Source organism: Drosophila busckii, chromosome 2L (genome assembly GCF_011750605.1).
Source record: "Drosophila busckii strain San Diego stock center, stock number 13000-0081.31 chromosome 2L, ASM1175060v1, whole genome shotgun sequence".
In the NCBI taxonomy this organism is placed as follows: domain Eukaryota; kingdom Metazoa; phylum Arthropoda; class Insecta; order Diptera; family Drosophilidae; genus Drosophila; species Drosophila busckii.
This window is the reverse complement of record NC_046604.1, coordinates 1,338,609-1,356,624: the sequence shown is the minus strand read 5'-3', so window position 1 is coordinate 1,356,624 and position 18,016 is coordinate 1,338,609. Positions and strand designations below refer to the sequence as shown.

Genomic DNA, 18,016 nt, shown 5'->3' with positions numbered 1-18,016 from the left:
CGCGCTTATATTTCTGTAAAATCAACACATAAGATTTACTTTAGAATCAAAAACTTTAAATTTGCGCATTTTGCTGTTCAAAAACTTCGATTAATTCATCGAATTTAAGAGCATTTCTGGAAAGCGTTAACTATTTTATAGCAATTTGTTAGAGCTCTTCTTAGATTTAATGGTGCAATAAATGCAATAAAATATTTTCAATAAATAAGATTAAGCTTTGAATCAAATTAAATCGTTTACTATTCTTAAGGTTGGTTTAATTTTCTTTTCAATATGGATTCCCTATTTCAAAGGCTTAATTTTCAAAGCTGTTTCATCGGAATTGTATATATCAAATTCTATCTCTTTTTAAAAATGTCCATCTCCGGCTTTCTAAATATAAATATTTATTAATACTTTTATAAAACTCCCAATACCGAATTCATTGGATTCAGCTTTGCTCCCAATCGAACTAATTGATTAAACATTTAAAGATAACTCTTATCCATTAAAAATATTAATTAGCTTTGAACTTTTTTAAGAATTCGTATGAGTGTTCTTAGCCCAGATTATTTGTTTGTTGACACTTTTTCTCCACCTGACTCAGCCCTACGAAATTAGCGCATGACGCACTTGAAGTAGAAAGTTCAAAATCAAAGCATAGATTTGGGCGCAATCATAACTAAAATTAGTAATAAGAGACCCTAAACTTGAACGCTTATCAATTGGCGCAGCGACTGATAAGCGCAGCGACCTTGTCAGGGCGCAAAGAAAGGGAGAGAGAGCGAATATTGGGAGAGAGGAGCTTGCAAGTTATCAACTAACTTAGCGTTGACGACGCTGACATTATGTCTCACTAGGCGTTGATAATTTTGATAAGTGCCGACACACACTTAATATTGCCGAATGAAAAACATGACACAGAAATTAACAAAACAGTCAACAGAGCGCTTTAGTAAACGTCGGTGCTGCCATGTCCACGTCCAGCACGCTGAGCAATGTCTGGTGCCCGCTGCTTGCCAGGCACGCTCTCAATCCGGACTCGGAGCATCACGTGCCAATTAGAGTGCCCGAGCGCAACATTTTGTGGCACCAGCCGGAAGTCGACATCGACTTTGCCCCAGACCCTTGCAGGCGACTGAAACCACAGCAAACGACGACGACGACGCCGGCACCTGATGTCGCGACGTCGCCGAGTCTGCGTTCCAAGCTACAGCTTCGTGCTCCTGCTCCCCACAGCATCAGTGTGCATATTGTGAGTCTACGTCTTGACCCACAGCTGCCGCCCGTCAGAGCTCCAACACGCGCTGACAGCCAGCGTAAGTTTTATTTTACCAAATGCCACACACACTCTACAACAAGTGGGACTATGTGTTAGATACTCGAGACGTTCATATGACGTATTGCCAGGCAATCTGATTGCGCATACGACAAGTGGGAATTACATATAGTGGGCAATATATGAAAGACTTACCTGGCAAGTGTATGAAGGCTGTAATTAGTTATCTGCAAACGAAATAAAAAAAGTGATTAGTTCAATTTCAAAAGCATAAAAATAAGCATTAAAATTAATACGCAAAAAAATATACAAAGTGCTAAAAATATCACTGACTGCAAAAAAAATATAAATTATTAAAATACAAGTGAATAGGAATACAAGAAAATTACAAAAAAAAAAGGATAAGCCTTAATACAAAGCCGCCCATAACATATAATAATATCGATAAATATATTATTAAAAGTATAAAAATGGCTCTATTAAAAAAAAACAAGCAGCAATATATGCTCATAAACAAATGGGTAACATTTGAAATCAAACAAAGTAATAAATATAATGAACAAATCAAATACAAATTAAATACATTAATGCAAATACATAAATTACAATTTTAAACACAATTTGCATAAGCGATAATAAATTGATAGTAAATCATAAATATTCGTAAATGATTTTAAATTTGAATTTAAAGAAGTGAATTTAAATATAAATAATAATATATAATAGCAATACAAATTATCTAGTAATTTCGAAATTCATAATGAAATTTGTATTCGGAATGAAATAATATTCGGATTTTTAAATATGAATGAATACAAACAAATCATAAATTGTTACTGCTTAGCTCTATTTCCCATATAAACCAGCTCAACTTTATTAACAACAATTGAAATTATCAACTAACACTTTTACACACACACACACACATACAGGCAGTCTTAGCTTACGCTTGAACATCAGTCAAGCAGTGTATCTAATCTTCGTTGCTATTGACAGCAATATACATAAATATTGTTGGCAACTTTTGTTTTCTTTGTTTTGCTTGCTTAGTTTGTTGGACAACGGCAAATTTATTTATGCCTAATGTCCAACCCACCCACCCCCAAGGCTTGACTTATTTTTTCTCACTTTTGTATACACATACGCATAAATCATTGTGCCTGGGCCCACTGGATGTGGGTTGAAGCCTCACACGGGAGCGCAGCTGTGCTCAAAGTTTTTGCTCACTCACTCTCTTTTGTCTTTTGCAGGTCAAATGCTGATCAAATGGTTAATATCGACGCTGCAGTGCAGCAGCCTGAGCGCTGGACAGGATTTGCTCAACTCATTGGCGCTGCAGTTTTGCAATAATCTCAAATACGTGGGCGTGCTCAAACAGATCTGCAATGAGCAGCAGCAGGATGCAGCCGCCGGATTTAGTGTAAGTTCAATGAACTTTCTAATGCGCAGGGTGCAGGGGGTGTGGGAAATTGGTCAGCGAGCGGAAGCAGACGCGGCGCTAACGGAAATAGAATGCCAGATAGCCAGCCAGCCAGCCAGCCCAGCCAGTCGTCGCTCGCTCTAACTTAGTTTGGTACACATCTTGGCAGTGTCATTAGCTATTGATAAGTGGGACTCGGGAGCGAAAAATGAGCCGCAAAGTTCTGCCCGGAAATTAGCAATTCCATTGCTGGAGCAGTGCAAATGCAGTTCTGGCCGCTTGTCAGCTGCATGCCCCCAAACTGCAGAGAGTCTGCTGCAAGTGTCAGAACTTGTTAAAACTTTGCCGTCAACTTCAAGCTGCAGCTGCAGCTGCCACACTATATACTATATATATTTTTTAACTTGCATGCAAAATTATGAAACCAAAGTTAACTTTGGCGTGGGCAGGGACTGGTGTTAGTTGTTTGTTTGACCTCTCAGCTAAGGCTGAGGCTGAGGCTGAGGCCTGCCTAATGGACTACATAATAGTTTCCTTTTGTGCCAAAGCAAACAAATTTCTGACCAACGGCCATTTGGCTCGTGGCTCGTGGCTGCTCGGACTCGAGCAATTAAGCTGGTTAAGTTGCGGTGCTCAGGCTACAGTTAGCGTTAAGTGTTATTGGCTGGACGACATTACCAGACAGTCAAAGCAGCAGCAGCAGCAGCAGCAGGCAGCAAACAAAATAATCAAGCACTCGACTCGACTATGCAGCAAATTGGTTTAGGCCAAAAGTTTTAGCCACGACGGCAGCGCTTAGCCACAAATCCCTAATAGCGAGACAACATATAGTTAAGTGATTTTCTATGTGATGATACTTGAGCTCCTTGGATTATGATAACACAAATTTCAGCGAAGCAGAGCACATCAAATTTCCTTAGCTTAACTTTGGATGCCAAAGCTTTAGTCTTAGTTTTTGTTGTTGTTGTTGCTCATTGAAAGTTTTGTGCGTTTTTATTACTTTGTGGCAAGTTTAGCGTTTATTATTCTTTTGTCTCGCAAACTTTGAGTTTGTCAGTTCAACGATTTGACAAACGTATGCTAAATATAACATATACGACTAATGGCAGTTTATAAACAAATTGCTTTTAAATGTTTTTGTCAAAACTTTAAAAGCCTCCCCAACTGGCAATTGTAGTAGTTCCAGCTAATCAGCTGCGTGGGCGTGTCTGTGGCAATGAAAATCAGAATTATTTTGTTTTATATAAAAGAGAGAGTTTACAGTTTCTGCGAAAAGTATGCATACGGCTTCCGTGTAGAGCTCAAAAGGTTTAGTAGATGAGTAGGGGAGAAGGAGAAGGGAACTTGTTGCTTGCTTTGCTACAAATTCTCAGAATCTTATGCATGCATACTATACACTGTCCAACAGAATTAAGCTGCCCAGAGAACTCAAAAGAAAATGTTGCATGGAATTTAAAGCATTTATTTGTTACAAGTTGCAAGTTCAACGGAATTTGTTTAAACTAAAAGTTTATTTAAATGCAACAAAGCAACGAAACAGTTAACAATGCAGCAAGCCAAGAGTTAGTTGACTGGCTGCCACTTGAGACGAACTCAAATGGATGCACTCGAGCATAGCTCAAGACCCAACTTGATGGCGGCCAAAGTAGTTTCAATTCTTTTGCTTTTTTCTTTTTTTTTTTCATGCGCAGCCCTATGAGATGTACCAATGGACACACACGGAGCAGCCGACAACATCGCTGCCGCTTACGCCTGGCAAGCTGGACAAGGTGGCCGCCTGGCCCTTCTCCAGCACTCCGGCTGTGGCCAGAACGAGCGATGTGGCCGATAGCCAAAAGAGCTTGCAACAAATGCTGCGCAAGCGTTTGCTTAACTGCGCCACGCTGGCCGAGGTGCATGCTGTGGTCAATGAGCTGCTCAGCAGCGTGGGTGAGCCACCCAGGCGTCCGTCCAAGCGCTGCGTCAACTTCAATGAGCTCATCAATGCCAGCGAGGCAACCATCTATGAGTACAACAAGCCGGCGGAGAGTCGCAGCTTTGCTGATGCCAGCTGCCAAACGGATGCAGCTACTCCACAAGCTGAAAGTGCGTTGCCTAAAGCGCCGCTACTCTGTCCGGGAGCACCGCCGCCGCCGCCTCCGCCGCCACCACCACCGCCTTCAGCAATGGCTGCTCCTACGCCGCCGCCACCGCCTGCACCACCTGCACCGCCACCACCCGTGCCGCCTGCTCCGCCTGGCATGTCCACTAATTTGCCGCCACCGCCGCCGCCGCCAGTGGCCAGTGGCACGCCCTTGCCTGTGCCGCTGCCTGATCCCGCTGACGGCAATTGGTTCCTTCGCACCAGCAGTAAGTGCAGCCCCAGCTTTACATCCTAACCTGCTCTTAAATCATTTTTGCTCGCAGCACATCGCAAGAGCGCTGTTAATCCGCCCAAGCCCATGCGTCCGCTCTATTGGACGCGCATTGTTACCAATGCGCCACCAGTGCCGCGTCCGCCTTCGGTGGCCAACTCGACGGACAGCACAGACAATGGCGGCAGCTCGCCGGAGGAGACGCCAGCGCTAACGGCGCCAGCAACGCCCACGCCGGCGCCCACTAAAGAGATATGGACTGAGATTGATGAGACGCCACTGGACAATATTGATGAGTTCACCGAGCTCTTCTCGCGCCAGGCCATTGCGCCTGTGGCCAAGCCCAAGGAGCTGCGGGCAAAGCGTGACAAGTCCATCAAGGTGCTGGATGCCAAGCGCTCGCGCAACGTGGGCATCTTCTCCAGAAGTCTGCATATGCCGTCCAGCGAGATAGAGCATGCCATCTATCAGATCGACACCTCGGTCATTAGCCTGGAGACGCTGCAGCAGATCAGCTTGATACGCGCCACGGACGAGGAGCTGGCGCGCATCAAGGAGGCCGATGGCGGCGAGCTGCCATTGGATCATCCGGAGCAGTTCCTGCGCGACATAGCGCTCATATCGATGGCCAGCGAACGCATCTCCTGCATTGTCTTCCAAGCCGAGTTCGAGGAGGCGCTAACGCTGCTGGTTCGCAAGCTGGAGACGGTGACGCAGTTGTCCCAACAGCTGATGGAGAGCGAGGATCTCAAGCTGGTCTTTTCGATTATATTAACGCTGGGCAACTATATGAACGGTGGCAATCGGCAGCGCGGTCAGGCCGATGGCTTCAATCTGGACATACTGGGCAAGCTGAAGGATGTCAAGTCCAAGGAATCGCAAACAACGTTGCTGCACTTTATAGTGCGCACCTACATTGCCCAGCGACGCAAGGAGGGCGTGCATCCCATAGAGATGCGTTTTCCCATACCAGAGCCCGCGGATGTGGAGCGTGCCGCCCAGCTGGACTTTGATGAGGTGCAGCTGCAGATCAAGGAGCTAAACAAAAAGCTTATGGGTAACACAACAAGCCAACAATGCAATTGCAATTAGCCTTTTGACCATTTTCATCTTCTGCTCCTCAGCCTGCAAGCAAACCACAGCTGTGGTGCTTAGAGCTTCCAGTGAACACCAGGAGCCCTTCAAGTCCAAAATGGAGGAGTTCACTGCCAGCGCAGACACTTCCGTAGCCAAGCTGCATCAGCTGCTGGACGAGTGCCGTGATCTCTTTCTGGAAACCATGCGTTTCTATCATTTCTCAGCCAAAGGCTGCACTCTGACCTTGGCCCAGTGCACGCCCGATCAGTTCTTTGGCTACTGGACTAATTTTACCAACGATTTCAAAGATATTTGGAAAAAGGAAATTTCCAATTTGCTTAATGAATTGTAAGCTTATAATTAATTGCCAAACAGCTGTGCATCTCCACTCACCCCTCTTACACATTGCAGATTGAAAAAGTCAAAGAAGGCTCAAGCCCAGGTGACAGCACGTCGCAGTGTTCCTGCCAATGTGCAACCCAATCGGATTTCGCTCAAGGAGCGCATGCTGCTGCGACGCAGCAAAAACTAGTTGTTAGTCCAAATTAGATGTATTTTGTGCTTTAAGCTTAGCAATAAAACTTTACATTACACTGAATTAAAGCGAACGCGCGATCTTTTTTACGATTAACACAGCGGCTGTAATTTCATGAATTCAAGATTTCTGCTAAGCGCGGCACGATAATTACAACAAAAATAGCCATTATAGTCTGTAATTAATTTATTTGTAATTTGTAACACGAAATTTACAACAACTTTCTGAACGTTTATTTTAAACAATATCGATAGCGATTCTTTTTTGCGTTGCGCATTTTTGCGCGTATATCGAAACATATGGCAGTTGCAAGAGTTGGCAACGCGGCCACTGCGATGCCATTCGTATCGAAGTATCGATGATATCTTTCAAAACGTAAATAAATAGATTTGTTGAAATTAAAAATATTTAGCAAAATTATAATTGATAATGTCGCATCCAAACACAACACGCCGTAAACACGTGCTCAAGGAAATGATGGAGGACGACTACGCGTTACCAACAGAGCAGCAACAAATTGTGCGCGTTATAAGTAGCAGAGGCAATAATTTACACGAGGTGGAGTCTGCCACAGAGGCGGATAACTTTCTGGGTAGCTATAACTAAAGCACTAACTAGTTATAAATTGTTAATAAGCCGCTTTGCTTGCAGTTTCCATGCCCAACAAGTTTCGCAAGAATGTTTGGGTAAAGCGTGGAGATTTCATACTGGTGGAGCCCATAGAGGAGGGCGACAAGGTAAAAGCGGAAATATGCAAGATACTAACGCCAGAGCATATCAAAGAATATACAAAAGCAGGCGTTTGGCCACAGCAATTCGCCAAGAAAACAGAGCAGAGCGAGCAAAGCGACTCCGACTCTGATGATTCATTGACGCCCAATACCAATCGACCGCAGCAGCAAGAGGAGGAATCTGAGGATTCAGAGACAGAGGAAAGTAGCGCGGAAGACTGACAGTACAAACGCATTTGTTTGTGCATTACAAAATTGTTAAGCTTTGTATATTTTTAACGTATTTTCCACTCAAAAAGTTGTTCAACAAAAATCGTGTCTTTACTACATAAGTCCATAAATTAAACTGAAAAAGTAACTAAACTACATTGAATTGTTGCTGCTGCTGCTGCGTTCAACTAAAATTGCTTGCAAAAGCTACAAAGCCTACGGAATCCTAAGCGTTAAAGCATTTAGTTTAGTTTACTGTGCGCTTTCGTCACAGATCTCCACATTCTGCATCGAATCCTCAGCAGCTTCAGTCTCACATGCCATGGTAGCCGTGGGCACAGCCAAACCGTCGTGATTGGACTCCAGCGCTAGTGTCGAGGGCCTGGGTTTTGTAAACGGAAAATTGCTTAAATCCTCCAGCTGTGGCGTATGCACAGCAATCAAATCCGTTTGCGTGGAGCTGCTGTCGCGTGGCTCAAAGCTGCTATAGTCCAGATCATCGGTCTCAGTGTTACTGACATGCTTCTTAAGCGCATCCTGCGGTAAATTGCAGACCATAGTCAGACAGTTGACAATGGTGCCAATGCTGCTCTGCAGCTGCTGCACCTGATCCGTAAGCAAAGTGCAGCGTTTGGCCAAATCGTTAACCACAGCAGCCGAGTTATGATCCAAGCAAACTTGTGGCGCAGCTGAGCTGCTGCTGCTAGCATCCTCAGCAGTTGTGCTGCAATTCTGTAGCGTATTGGTGCAATGCTCGCCGCCCGCTCTGACGTCCACCTGCATGGTGGAAACCTTTTTCCATAGCGCATTGATGGCCTGCATCTGCAGCTGTTGTATCTTGCGCTCGTTCTGCAGCTGCGCCTTGGTCAGTATCATGTCCTTGTTGAGTTTGCTGCAAAAACAAAGCGTTTAAACTCAACTGTATGAGAAAATTGCATTGGCACTTACTCTATATATTCGTGCGTGCGTTGCTTTTGTAGCTTCTCGGCAATATCTTTGGTTTTCTTGCGCGTATGATAGCCACGCCACATCTTTTGTATAGTGACTGCTGAGGATTCGGTAACATGCTCAATCAAGCGATCCGCACAGTTAAGATTATTTGTCTGCTGTTGCTGCTGCTGTTGTTGCTGCTGTGTGCGCTGCGCTGCCATTTTGCGTATAGTTTTCAATTTCTCTAAATTGATCTGCTCGCCATCGTCATCTGTGCTGAACTCTGCTGCATCTGTAGTGCTGCACTGCATCACAGAGCTGTTCATCAGTTGTTGTTGTGGCTGCTGCTCCGCTTGTTGTTGTTGCTGCTGCTGCTGCTGCTGTTGTTGTTGTTGTCTGCCCACTTTGCGTGGACTGCTGCTGGGGCTTTGCATGCGTCTCAGCTGTGGGCTGCGCACACGCGGCAAATTCATTTTGTTGTCTGATAAAATATACATAAGAATTTAATAAACTTACAAAATTTAGTTCTATGTGAAAAGTAAAGCGTCTCTCAGAATTGCTTGGCTACCTTTGTTTTTATTGCCTTTGCTTTTATGCAGCTGCGAGCTCAGCGCCGTGACTGTCACACGCTGCGCCACAGCCGACGGACAGACATCCGGACTCATTAGTGTCTCCGGTACAGGCACCATCTTGGAGGCAGCAGCCAGCGGACCACCTGTAGGCGTTTGACCCATGTATGCTTGCTCTAAAATGTAATCTATGAGTTGAGTTGCGAATTGAGATTTGTGCTCTTACCGTTGTAAGGATTTGGCGTTATATTGCGTGGCGTAGATTCTGTGGAGTTGTAAGTTTTGGTGGTAACGCTGCTCGACATGCCGGAGATGCTGGCCAGCGAGTAGCCATCGCCATCGTTTTTTATGTTCTCTATTAGCGAAGTGCTCATCTGCAGCGCATGATTAACGCTGCCATTGTCGCTGCAGATGCTGTTGTTGCTGCTATTGCCATGATAGCTGTTCACCATGGACTCGGGCGAGCCCTGCCGACCGCTAAGACGCGAAACTACAATAATAGGTTAATATTAAACAAACAATAGTTGCTGCTTTGAGCTTACAGCGTGGCGATTGTATGCGGCTTGCAGGTTTTTTGCGATGTGAGGAGGGCGAGGTGCTGGTGGAGCTGTTGCTATTGTCCATAATCTCCTCTTGCAGCTGCCGCTGATGATGTTGCGCCTTGCTTAATATTAAACGCAGCTTGCGATGGTTTTCATTCTCTAGCGCTTTGCCCACTAGCGGACAGGTTGAGCTCAAGTATTTGGCCAGAGCAGCTTGATCACCTACACGATATTGTCGACCACGTCCTTGACTGTACAGCCACTCTGCCTTCAAGCTCTCAATGGGATCTACGGCATAGCCATCTATAGACTTGAGCTTCATGCACCAGTTTAGCACAAAGGGACGATAGTCAAAGCCACTGCAAAGCAAACACTTTTAGTTAATAAAGTTTGCTACGCAAACTAAGCTTCACTTACTCTGTGCTATTTGGTCCCAGCGTCATGGCCACACATGGATTCTCGCTTATGGAAAGGCTCACCAGATTGCTTAGATGCGATAGTGTGCAAATTTCATTCAAGTCTGTTATGTTGTTCTTGGCCAAAGTTAGCGTTTCCAGTGATGTAGGCAAGTACTTATCGCATTGGCGCAGATGCGTTAGACGATTGCCATGCAGATTAAGCTCACGCAGTTTTTCCAGATAGGACATGTCCGATATGCTGCCTATGCTGTTCTCCGACAGATTCAAGTACTCCAGATTGACATTCGTATTGAGATGCTCAATGGTTTTGATGTTGTTGCTCTCCAGATTGAGCACGCGCAGATGCACGCATTCCTTCAGACCCTCAATGGAGAGTATGCCATTGAAGGAGAGATTCAGCTCACGCAGACAGTGCAAACGACAGACGCCATACATGCGTAGCAATTGGTTTTTGCTCAGCGACAGCTGCAATAACGTAACGTTGATTAATTATTTAAGTTGATATGATTATGTAAAGTGGTCTTTGGCACCGTTTCAATTTTAAAATACGAGTCAATGTTGTCTATCTTTTGCAGCTCATTCTCATCGAGTATCAACTTGCGTATGTTTTGCGCATCGTCCTGCTTTGGCACCTTCTTCAGCTGCTGCTTGGACAGGTTAAGCGTCTGTTTTTCGTTGTAGCTTTCGTCGCCTGCGGATAAATTGTAAACAATGATGAAGTCATCGTCTGTACAAGGTGTCAAGGGTAGTTGCGTTTAGCTCGGAGTTGGGGGTGGCTTTGGCTTCACATTGCTGCACAGCAGACAAATAAATACAAAAGCCAGCAGCCACGCTCAAGCCGACAAAGTAGCTTGGCCAGCAAACGCATAAAATGAAAAAACTTTATTAACTTACCACTCATTTTATAGCTACCAAATGCCTATAGTTGTTAATAAATAGTGAGTGCAGCCAGTTACACCTTGTATTGGCATTCGCAGCGAAAAATCAATAAAAATAAAATCAAAATAGGCTGCCGATACTTGGCGGGCGTGCTAGACGACTCGTTACATTTCGATACTAGCGATACTAGCATTTACTTGTTATCGTGCCACCACATCGTTAAAATTAGTTCCAATTGGCGTTGCCACGTTGTTCGTTAGCTATCGTTTAAGAGTTCGCGCCAACCGAAATCAAGTTCAGTACAATTTCATTCCGCAGTTTATTTTATTTCCCCAAGTGATAACAAATGAAATCGATCAAGTGTTTTTGTTTCTTTATGTTGGTGTCGCACTGTGGCATACAAAATATAATAAACCAAACATTAAAAAATAAAATACAATAACTACTTCTCCATTAGCAGCCCCTGCTGGTCGGCACTCTTGTACACCTCGCTCACCAGACTGGGTACACGCTCGAGCTCCTCCATTAAAGCCATTTCCTCTTGCAGATTATTCAAATACATGCGCTGTATGCGCCGTATCATGGGCGTGATGACTCTGCTGTTCACCACATCCTCGACGCTAAAAGAGAAATGACTGCCGTTGGCTTCCGGCTTGCCATGTAATAAGGAATCATTGGCTATCGATATGGTGCCACATGAAGCCACTGTCTGCGGTTTGCCCATATCAGAGTGCTTGGCCACTGGTTGCTTCTTGGAGCGCGTTGTTGAGTAGCACGCTGACATTTCCGATAGCCCTAATGAGGGTAAATCCACCTTGGTGCATGGCTTTTTGTCAAGTTTATCCTTCAGCTCATTAGCACGATCTATGGAGCGATGTAGAATCTCCTGCAATTGCACCTGAGAGCGCACCATGCCGCGCAATGCATCCACATTTCTAGTGCTGATCACAGTTTTAATGGAGCGCGCTGTTTTCTTCGAGTTCATGGACTCCGTGTCTGTGATGAGCAAATCCTTTTTGGCATACTTGGCCGCAAAGTGTTCATTCATCTTACGGCAACGCTCACGCGCCGACTCCAAGGAAGGACTCTTCATATGCTTAAAGCGATTGATTCTATACGTCATATCATGTTCCATTGGATCGTCCAAGAGCCCATCACTGTTCTGTTCCTTGCCAAAGTTTTTATTTCGATACAGCACACAGTCAATTACATCGCCAGCTGCCTTGGGATCCGTCGTTTGCCTGGGCGCTTGGCCCAAAGCCCAAGGCGAGGGCGGCGCATTCGCCTCCTTGCGTGTATGCGAGCAACCAGCAGCAACACGTGGAATACGTGGACTGACTTCCTGCTTGTGCTTGTAGTCCGAGTAGTGCACGCGTTGCTTCAGCGGCGGACTGGGCGAGCGACGATCGTGAGCGCGATATGCACATCTGAGCTCTGCACGTGTTGCTCGCTCCATGGACTGGCGAGATGGCTGCACTGCAGTATGGCGCATCTTATACTTGGAGTACGCAATCGGCGGCGGCTTGGGCTGCGCACGCTTGGCAGCGCAATTTTTATCTTGAGTCTTGGCCTGCATATGGCGTGAGCAAGTGCCTCGCGTGGCGGGTTTGTAGCGCTGCCCATCATGGTGACTGCGTAGCGTTGACTCCTGCAATGTGTGTTACTAATATGCCAAAAAGATTTGCCCGAAACTTACCATTACATGAGTTTTTGAATAGTTCAAGCAGCTGTAATATTGTTTTCGAACTTTTCGTTGGGCATAATCCTCATCCATTGTTGAAAATTCGAAATACAATAATAAATACAAATCTTAGAAGTTAACTTTGGGCTAGTCACATTGTGCTTAGGCTAACTAGATGCTTTATTTTTCAACAAAAAATTCAAAACAATTGCAACAGAGATGTAAAAGACTTAAATCATTTTGGAAATTAATTCATCTTGAATTTAGAGATTTTGGAAACAGCGTGCATTTCTCGTTTAAATTAAATCGGGTGAATGAATTCAAAATAAAATTTCTAGTTGAATTTAAAAAAAAAGTATCGCACTTTGAGCTTAACTCAAATTTAGCTTGCGAAAAATCTCTAAATTCAATAATTGAATTTCAGTCGATTCACTTTACATCTCTGCTATGGAATAGTCTAGGAAAAGGGTTGCTCTAGCTTGCCATCAATATGTACTACGCCCCCCTTGACTACGCCTCTGCGTTGATGCTTGCTATCGCGTCTTCTTCTATAGTCCGCGCCGTAGGAGGACATGCAGTAGCAAGGCTTCCAGCTGGGACGTCTGGTCAGTTGCGCTTGCTCATGTGGCGAACGCTCCGTTGTCCAAACGGGCACATAGTGCGTCCAGGTCTCGCTGTTGCGATAGATGCTGCCAACGTCGTCGCCACCGCCGCCATTTGTCGTATAAACTTGTTCCGGATAGTATTGCGGATAGTAGCCGGAGCCGGAACCGCGATGTCTGCCTGCATCATAAGCTCTATGCTCGCCAGAATAATTGGGATTCCATTGCGCTTTGGGATCATAGTGCTGGTGTGATTTATGCTTGGCATCGTTGCTGCTGCTGCCGCTGCCACCGCCGCGTCCCTTATAAATGGGCACACTAGCATCTTCTAGGTTAAAGCTTAATAGCATTGCGCTCCAGTTAGCTATTTGTTTAGTTTTGTTAGCTTACCCTTCTCGCCCTGCTGCTGTGCCGAGCTGCTGGTCTCATTGGCATCGCCACCCTCGGCGGTAATCTCGAACGTGATATCCGTATGTATGCCCACACGTTTCTTGTGTTTACCCAAGTCTGTAATTTCAACGCTCTCCTTGGATTCTGCAGGCAAAATAGCAAACTGATTTAGTTGCCGCTTTTGCTTCTTTTTTTTGGCGACAATTTTAATTACCTTTCGTTTGCTGCTGTCCATCGCCCGTATCGACAGTGACACGCACGCCGTGTATCTTGGGACGATTGCCGGAGCTCGAGCCGGAGCCGCTGCTACGTCCGCTGCTCTGATCATAGCCAACAGTTTGTCCCTGCCCCTGTCCCTGTCCCTGGCCAATTAGCACAGCCGTTTGATTCGTATTGCTGTTGTTTGTTGTTGTTGCTCTGCGCCTCATCGAAATCGAGCTTGGATGACACTTTATTCGCTTGACCTGCTTACGTGTTGTTTGTTTTGAGTTTAGCATAGAAATTAGATATAGAGCATAGAAAATTTCATTTCATTTGAGCTATGCAAACACAGCCACCACTCCTGCCACGCCCCCCTTTTTTAAGCTAAACTAATAGAGCATGTGCATTACTTATTTATGGATAACGTTGCACAGTTGACTGAGTGGGGAGCCGAGTGGGCCGCACTTTGATCCATTTTAATTGCGTTTCAATAAGCCTGCTCTGGTTACTTAGTAAGATTTATTTTAGACAGGCACAGAGCTAGTTGAGCTAAGGGCTTAATGGATTTATTTTAAATGGAACGAAGCTTGGTAGCGATGTATAAAAGGTTTTAAGTATTGTTGTATTGCTCTTACGACAATTTTTAAATATTTAATTGCATTTATTTTGCTACTTCCCAAGCAATTCTTAGTGCACTTTTCAATTGAAACACTCACTGGCATTACCCAACTTTGAGATTAAGAACTTTGCCAATTATTCAAACTACACATGTTGCTAATTTGTTAATAAGCAATTATTGTAAGCCTTTGTTGTTGTTTTTATACCTTGCACATGATGCGTCAGCAGTAAGCAGCAAAATAGCAAATTTGTCAAAGTTGCATGCAACATTTTTACTTTTAATATTGCTTAGCGTTTGTTTAAAACAATTGAATTTGCTGCCTTTTAGTATTAAATTGAGTTGGAAGCGCGTCTTATGTGCGCACTACAAAAGCGCTAACAAACGACTAAAAAACAAGCTCAAATCGTTGTTAAGACTTAGTTAAAAAAATTGTAATAGACGCTGAGATTTACTGAAACACACATTCGAAGTTCTCAGCTGCGATTTGGCATATACCCTGTAAAATAAATGCGTATACTTAATAAATTACAATTGTATTTTATTTCAAGCAAATAAACAGCTAATAATAATATATATTTTATAGTTTCTGTTACGCTGATACTCTCGTACTAGTTATTAGAGGGTATAAATGACTTAACTAGATATAGAATGTGTTATTGTTGCTGCTTGACGTTTTGAGATTTTGTCGATAAGATCTTAAACTGCGTTCGTTGCAGTTAGTGAATTGACAGTGTGTGGCAGCTACTGAAGCTACCGCAACGCCTCAGCACCGCATGCCCCTCACTAAATTGTTTGTAATCGTTTAGCTAACATCTTTTGTTATTGTTTTTTAGTGAAGTTTCCGCTGTTCTTGTTGTTGTTGCTCTAAAGATTCCATTGTGTCTGTCTGTATATAAAATATAAGTGTGTTGTTTTTTTGGTCTTTTTCATAATGCTCTCATCGTTAATCATGAGACGGCGATTCTCGTGGCTAAACGCAATTATATTTTGTGGCAATTTTGACAGCATCCAAAATGATTATCTTCATTAAATGACGGCTTGGCAAATCAAATTCAAATTCAAGTTCAGCTTGAACTTGAGCGAGCGCTCAACCCCAAAGCTGCTGTAATCCGCAACATAATCCGGAAGGGCGTTGGTGGGGAGTGTTCGAAAAATTGCATTTGAAGTTGGCACATGTTGGAATAATAATGTCAGGCCCGAACAAATGTACAGACCATAAATTTCTGGCTTTCATTGTATGTTCGAGAGCGTGTGGGCAATTAATTAGCAATTGCATTTGGCTGCTGTCATTACGTGTGATAATTAAAAGCGACCTCCCCCCCGCAAAAAAGAAACCATAAATTTGATGACCCTTCTGGGTTCCTGGGCCCGTCCTGGGCAGCCAAAGCTCAACTGCAAATGCACTTTAATCTCGAATTTATCAAGTGTAATAGCCTCGCCTAAAGGCATTTCCAGCAGCAGTGGGTGGCTCGTGGCCTAATGGGGTTGCTCCAAAAACTTTTACCTCGCACTCGCCTTGTAATCTAGCAGGATTAGAGCGGCACACACACACACACAACTAGTGACAGCTGCAAGAGTGTGGACTACGTGCAGTTCCATTAAACAGATGGATTTTGTGGCTTTTTCTATTTTTTTTTCTTGTACTTGCAAGTTGGTTGAACATTTGAGCATTTGACATTGCTACAAAATATTTGCATTTGCATAAAAAGCATTTGCTTGCAACTTGCGGCGGCAAGTGTAAAATAAATTAATTTTCATTGTTTCTATGCATTTATGTTGCAATGTTGCCGGATGATGTTGCTGGGCCACTCAAGTGTGGTAAGTTCAAGTGCAGCGACGTTGCAAACTGCAATGCCAGCAACTCAATTGTTATTAAAAATGCAAACGTAACTCAAAGAAAAATAATAAAAAATTAAAATACACTCTAAGCCTTATAAGTTAGTTGTTAATAGTTTAGTTACTATCTCAAACTAAACAATATAAAGAGAAACACTTCAAAGTTAAAGCAACGAGCTTAATACGTTTTTTATTGGATGGTGTCTTGACTAGTCACGATCATGGGTTTGTGCTTTTGCTATTTGAATGCTTAAAAAAAATGTTGCATGCTTTCGATAAAAATAAAAATAATAAAAAATGATTAAGTATTGAGCATGCAGAAAATTCTTAACAACTAAATAAGTAATTAATAAAATTTTCATATTTTCAACAACGCATTTGGAAATTTGTCATAGACTTTGGTTTTTAACAGGAAAATAAATATAATTGTTATAAATGTTTACTTCCTAACTCAAATATAAATTTAATTTGTAGTACTGGCTGCAAATCAATTAAGTTATAGCCAATTTAAAATATTATTTATGTGGCAACATTTTGTTAATCCAAAATTTAATCAAAACCAGCTCTAGCAGCAAAAGCTAATACCTAATAAAAAATGTTCTATGCATTTATGCACATAAATTCACTAGACACTAGAGCAGTTATCTTTCTTAAGTTTTTGCACATAAATGTTAATTACACAAAAGCCAAATACACCCAGAGTGTGGCCAAAAAGCAAATGTTGAAAGCCAACTACGACTCCTACCAGGGCCAATCTACTGCCATGGCTACAAAGATACGACGACATGTTGGCCTAACAAAGAGCAACACAGACTAACTGCCGACCGGCCGGCTGGCTAAAACAAAAGGCAAGCTCTGGCTCTGGCTCTGGGCTGAGCATGTGCAGAGTTTACAAACAATTAAAATTGTTGAAAATCAAAATCGAAATATACAAATTTATGCGTCTAGCTGCCAGAGACATTTTACACAATACGTGAAAATAAATTGTTGAGTCTTGTTGGGCACGGTGGCAAACTAAATGAAATAATGGGCGAACAGAATTAAATTATGGTTGAGCAATTCCCCAGTGGCTACCGCACTCCAGAGTCTAGACAATAACTAAATTTGCACCAAGGTAAAATATACATTATTTTTTTGTTTTGTTGATTGCACTGCTGCCGTTTGATTTCCCACCACCAGCCAAATCACCCTTAGCCCACTAAGCTAAAGCGATCCCAATGATCCCAGCTCGAAGCGCACTCATTGACTATTCACACTCGTGTACTTTCATTTACTATATTGTTATATATGTATATATTTTTTGCTTCTGCTGGCTGCAATATAAAATTTTTATTATTTGCTCGTTTACGGCTTTAGCTTGGTGTTGGGTTCTCGGTTTTTATCGTTCTTACTTGTAGTGCGAAATTATGAGCAAAACGCATTGAATTTGCTTTTATTGTTGTCGGCGTGTTGCCGCTCGTCCGCTTACACACCCTCACTCTCAAATACTCACACTTGCTATCGTTCTCGCCTCTCACTCTCACACTCTCTCTCACCCACTTTCTCCCCCCAGCACATTTGCACAGTCTAGCGCTAACTGCAGTGGCAAAGCGGAAGCTGCGGGGAATGGCAACGTCTGTCGTCTTATCGCTTCCTTTGTTGCAACGTCGCTATTCTTGTGGCTGGCAGAGTCAGTTACAGTGGTTCGAAAGCAATTTATATATGCATTAAGTTTCTTTATGAGAGCTTAAGGGCTTTACTTTAATTTGTGTAATCAGCATTAG

General features: G+C 43.4%; 5 protein-coding genes across 10 annotated transcripts in view; 2 read left to right on the top strand and 3 right to left on the bottom strand.

The window, feature by feature from the left end:
• The window catches only part of LOC108608152 (protein cappuccino), a 28,706-nt gene extending 21,994 nt beyond the window's left edge, over nucleotides 1–6,712 (top strand). For all 3 annotated transcript variants that reach the window (XM_017999400.2, XM_017999403.2, XM_017999401.2), the window contains 5 exons: nucleotides 2,509–2,678; nucleotides 4,370–5,027; nucleotides 5,085–6,089; nucleotides 6,157–6,457; nucleotides 6,521–6,712. In XM_017999400.2, the coding sequence (XP_017854889.2) occupies nucleotides 2,509–2,678; nucleotides 4,370–5,027; nucleotides 5,085–6,089; nucleotides 6,157–6,457; nucleotides 6,521–6,641 (2,255 nt within the window). In that variant the 3' untranslated portion in view covers nucleotides 6,642–6,712. The remainder of the gene's footprint in view (nucleotides 1–2,508; nucleotides 2,679–4,369; nucleotides 5,028–5,084; nucleotides 6,090–6,156; nucleotides 6,458–6,520) is intronic.
• A 284-nt stretch (nucleotides 6,713–6,996) lies between these two features.
• On the top strand, nucleotides 6,997–7,729 carry LOC108594404 (probable RNA-binding protein EIF1AD). Its single transcript, XM_017979572.2, has 2 exons — nucleotides 6,997–7,236; nucleotides 7,296–7,729. The coding sequence occupies exons 1-2, from the start codon at nucleotides 7,074–7,076 to the stop codon at nucleotides 7,595–7,597; spliced, it is 465 nt and encodes a 154-aa protein (XP_017835061.2). The 5' UTR covers nucleotides 6,997–7,073; the 3' UTR covers nucleotides 7,598–7,729.
• On the bottom strand, nucleotides 7,624–11,027 carry LOC108594403 (centrosomal protein of 97 kDa). Of its 4 annotated transcripts, XM_017979571.2 has the most exons (8): nucleotides 10,940–11,027; nucleotides 10,576–10,736; nucleotides 10,044–10,510; nucleotides 9,627–9,985; nucleotides 9,311–9,574; nucleotides 9,084–9,260; nucleotides 8,534–8,996; nucleotides 7,817–8,477 (listed from the first exon to the last, which is right to left on the bottom strand). In XM_017979571.2, exons 1-8 carry the CDS (start codon nucleotides 10,944–10,946, stop codon nucleotides 7,838–7,840), a joined length of 2,538 nt encoding a protein of 845 aa, XP_017835060.2. In that variant the 5' UTR covers nucleotides 10,947–11,027; the 3' UTR covers nucleotides 7,817–7,837. The 4 variants fall into 4 exon arrangements, with proteins under 4 accessions (XP_033150770.1, XP_033150772.1, XP_017835060.2 ...); XM_033294880.1 differs by lacking the exon at nucleotides 7,817–8,477 and having other exon boundaries at nucleotides 8,875–8,965; nucleotides 9,032–9,260; XM_033294879.1 differs by lacking the exons at nucleotides 10,044–10,510; nucleotides 10,576–10,736; nucleotides 10,940–11,027 and having other exon boundaries at nucleotides 7,624–8,477; nucleotides 9,311–9,561; nucleotides 9,627–9,654.
• A 282-nt stretch (nucleotides 11,028–11,309) lies between these two features.
• On the bottom strand, nucleotides 11,310–12,730 carry LOC108594512. The gene is made up of 2 exons (XM_017979714.1): nucleotides 12,621–12,730; nucleotides 11,310–12,572 (listed from the first exon to the last, which is right to left on the bottom strand). The coding sequence occupies exons 1-2, from the start codon at nucleotides 12,696–12,698 to the stop codon at nucleotides 11,367–11,369; spliced, it is 1,284 nt and encodes a 427-aa protein (XP_017835203.1). The 5' UTR covers nucleotides 12,699–12,730; the 3' UTR covers nucleotides 11,310–11,366.
• Nucleotides 12,731–12,741: 11 nt separating this feature from the next.
• LOC108594513 (hyphally regulated cell wall protein 1) lies at nucleotides 12,742–14,781 on the bottom strand. The gene is given in 5 exon segments (XM_017979716.2): nucleotides 12,742–13,535; nucleotides 13,598–13,741; nucleotides 13,812–13,932; nucleotides 13,934–14,061; nucleotides 14,623–14,781. Coding segments are annotated over 5 exon segments (930 nt in total). The 5' UTR covers nucleotides 14,687–14,781; the 3' UTR covers nucleotides 12,742–13,062.
• Nucleotides 14,782–18,016: the final 3,235 nt, after the last annotated feature.

Excerpts from the sequence above, each read along its gene's own strand:
- LOC108594404 (XM_017979572.2), top strand. The coding sequence starts at position 7,074 with ATGTCGCATCCAAACACAACACGCCGTAAACACGTGCTCAAGGAAATG. Across the intron at positions 7,237-7,295 it reads AGAGGCGGATAACTTTCTGG|TTTCCATGCCCAACAAGTTT; the intron begins GTAGCTATAACT and ends CTTTGCTTGCAG.
- LOC108594403 (XM_017979571.2), bottom strand. Across the intron at positions 9,261-9,310 it reads AACGCCAAATCCTTACAACG|AGCAAGCATACATGGGTCAA; the intron begins GTAAGAGCACAA and ends ATTACATTTTAG. Across the intron at positions 8,997-9,083 it reads CAAAGGCAATAAAAACAAAG|ACAACAAAATGAATTTGCCG; the intron begins GTAGCCAAGCAA and ends ATATTTTATCAG.
- LOC108594512 (XM_017979714.1), bottom strand. The coding sequence starts at position 12,698 with ATGGATGAGGATTATGCCCAACGAAAAGTTCGAAAACAATATTACAGC. Across the intron at positions 12,573-12,620 it reads ATTCAAAAACTCATGTAATG|GAGTCAACGCTACGCAGTCA; the intron begins GTAAGTTTCGGG and ends CACACATTGCAG.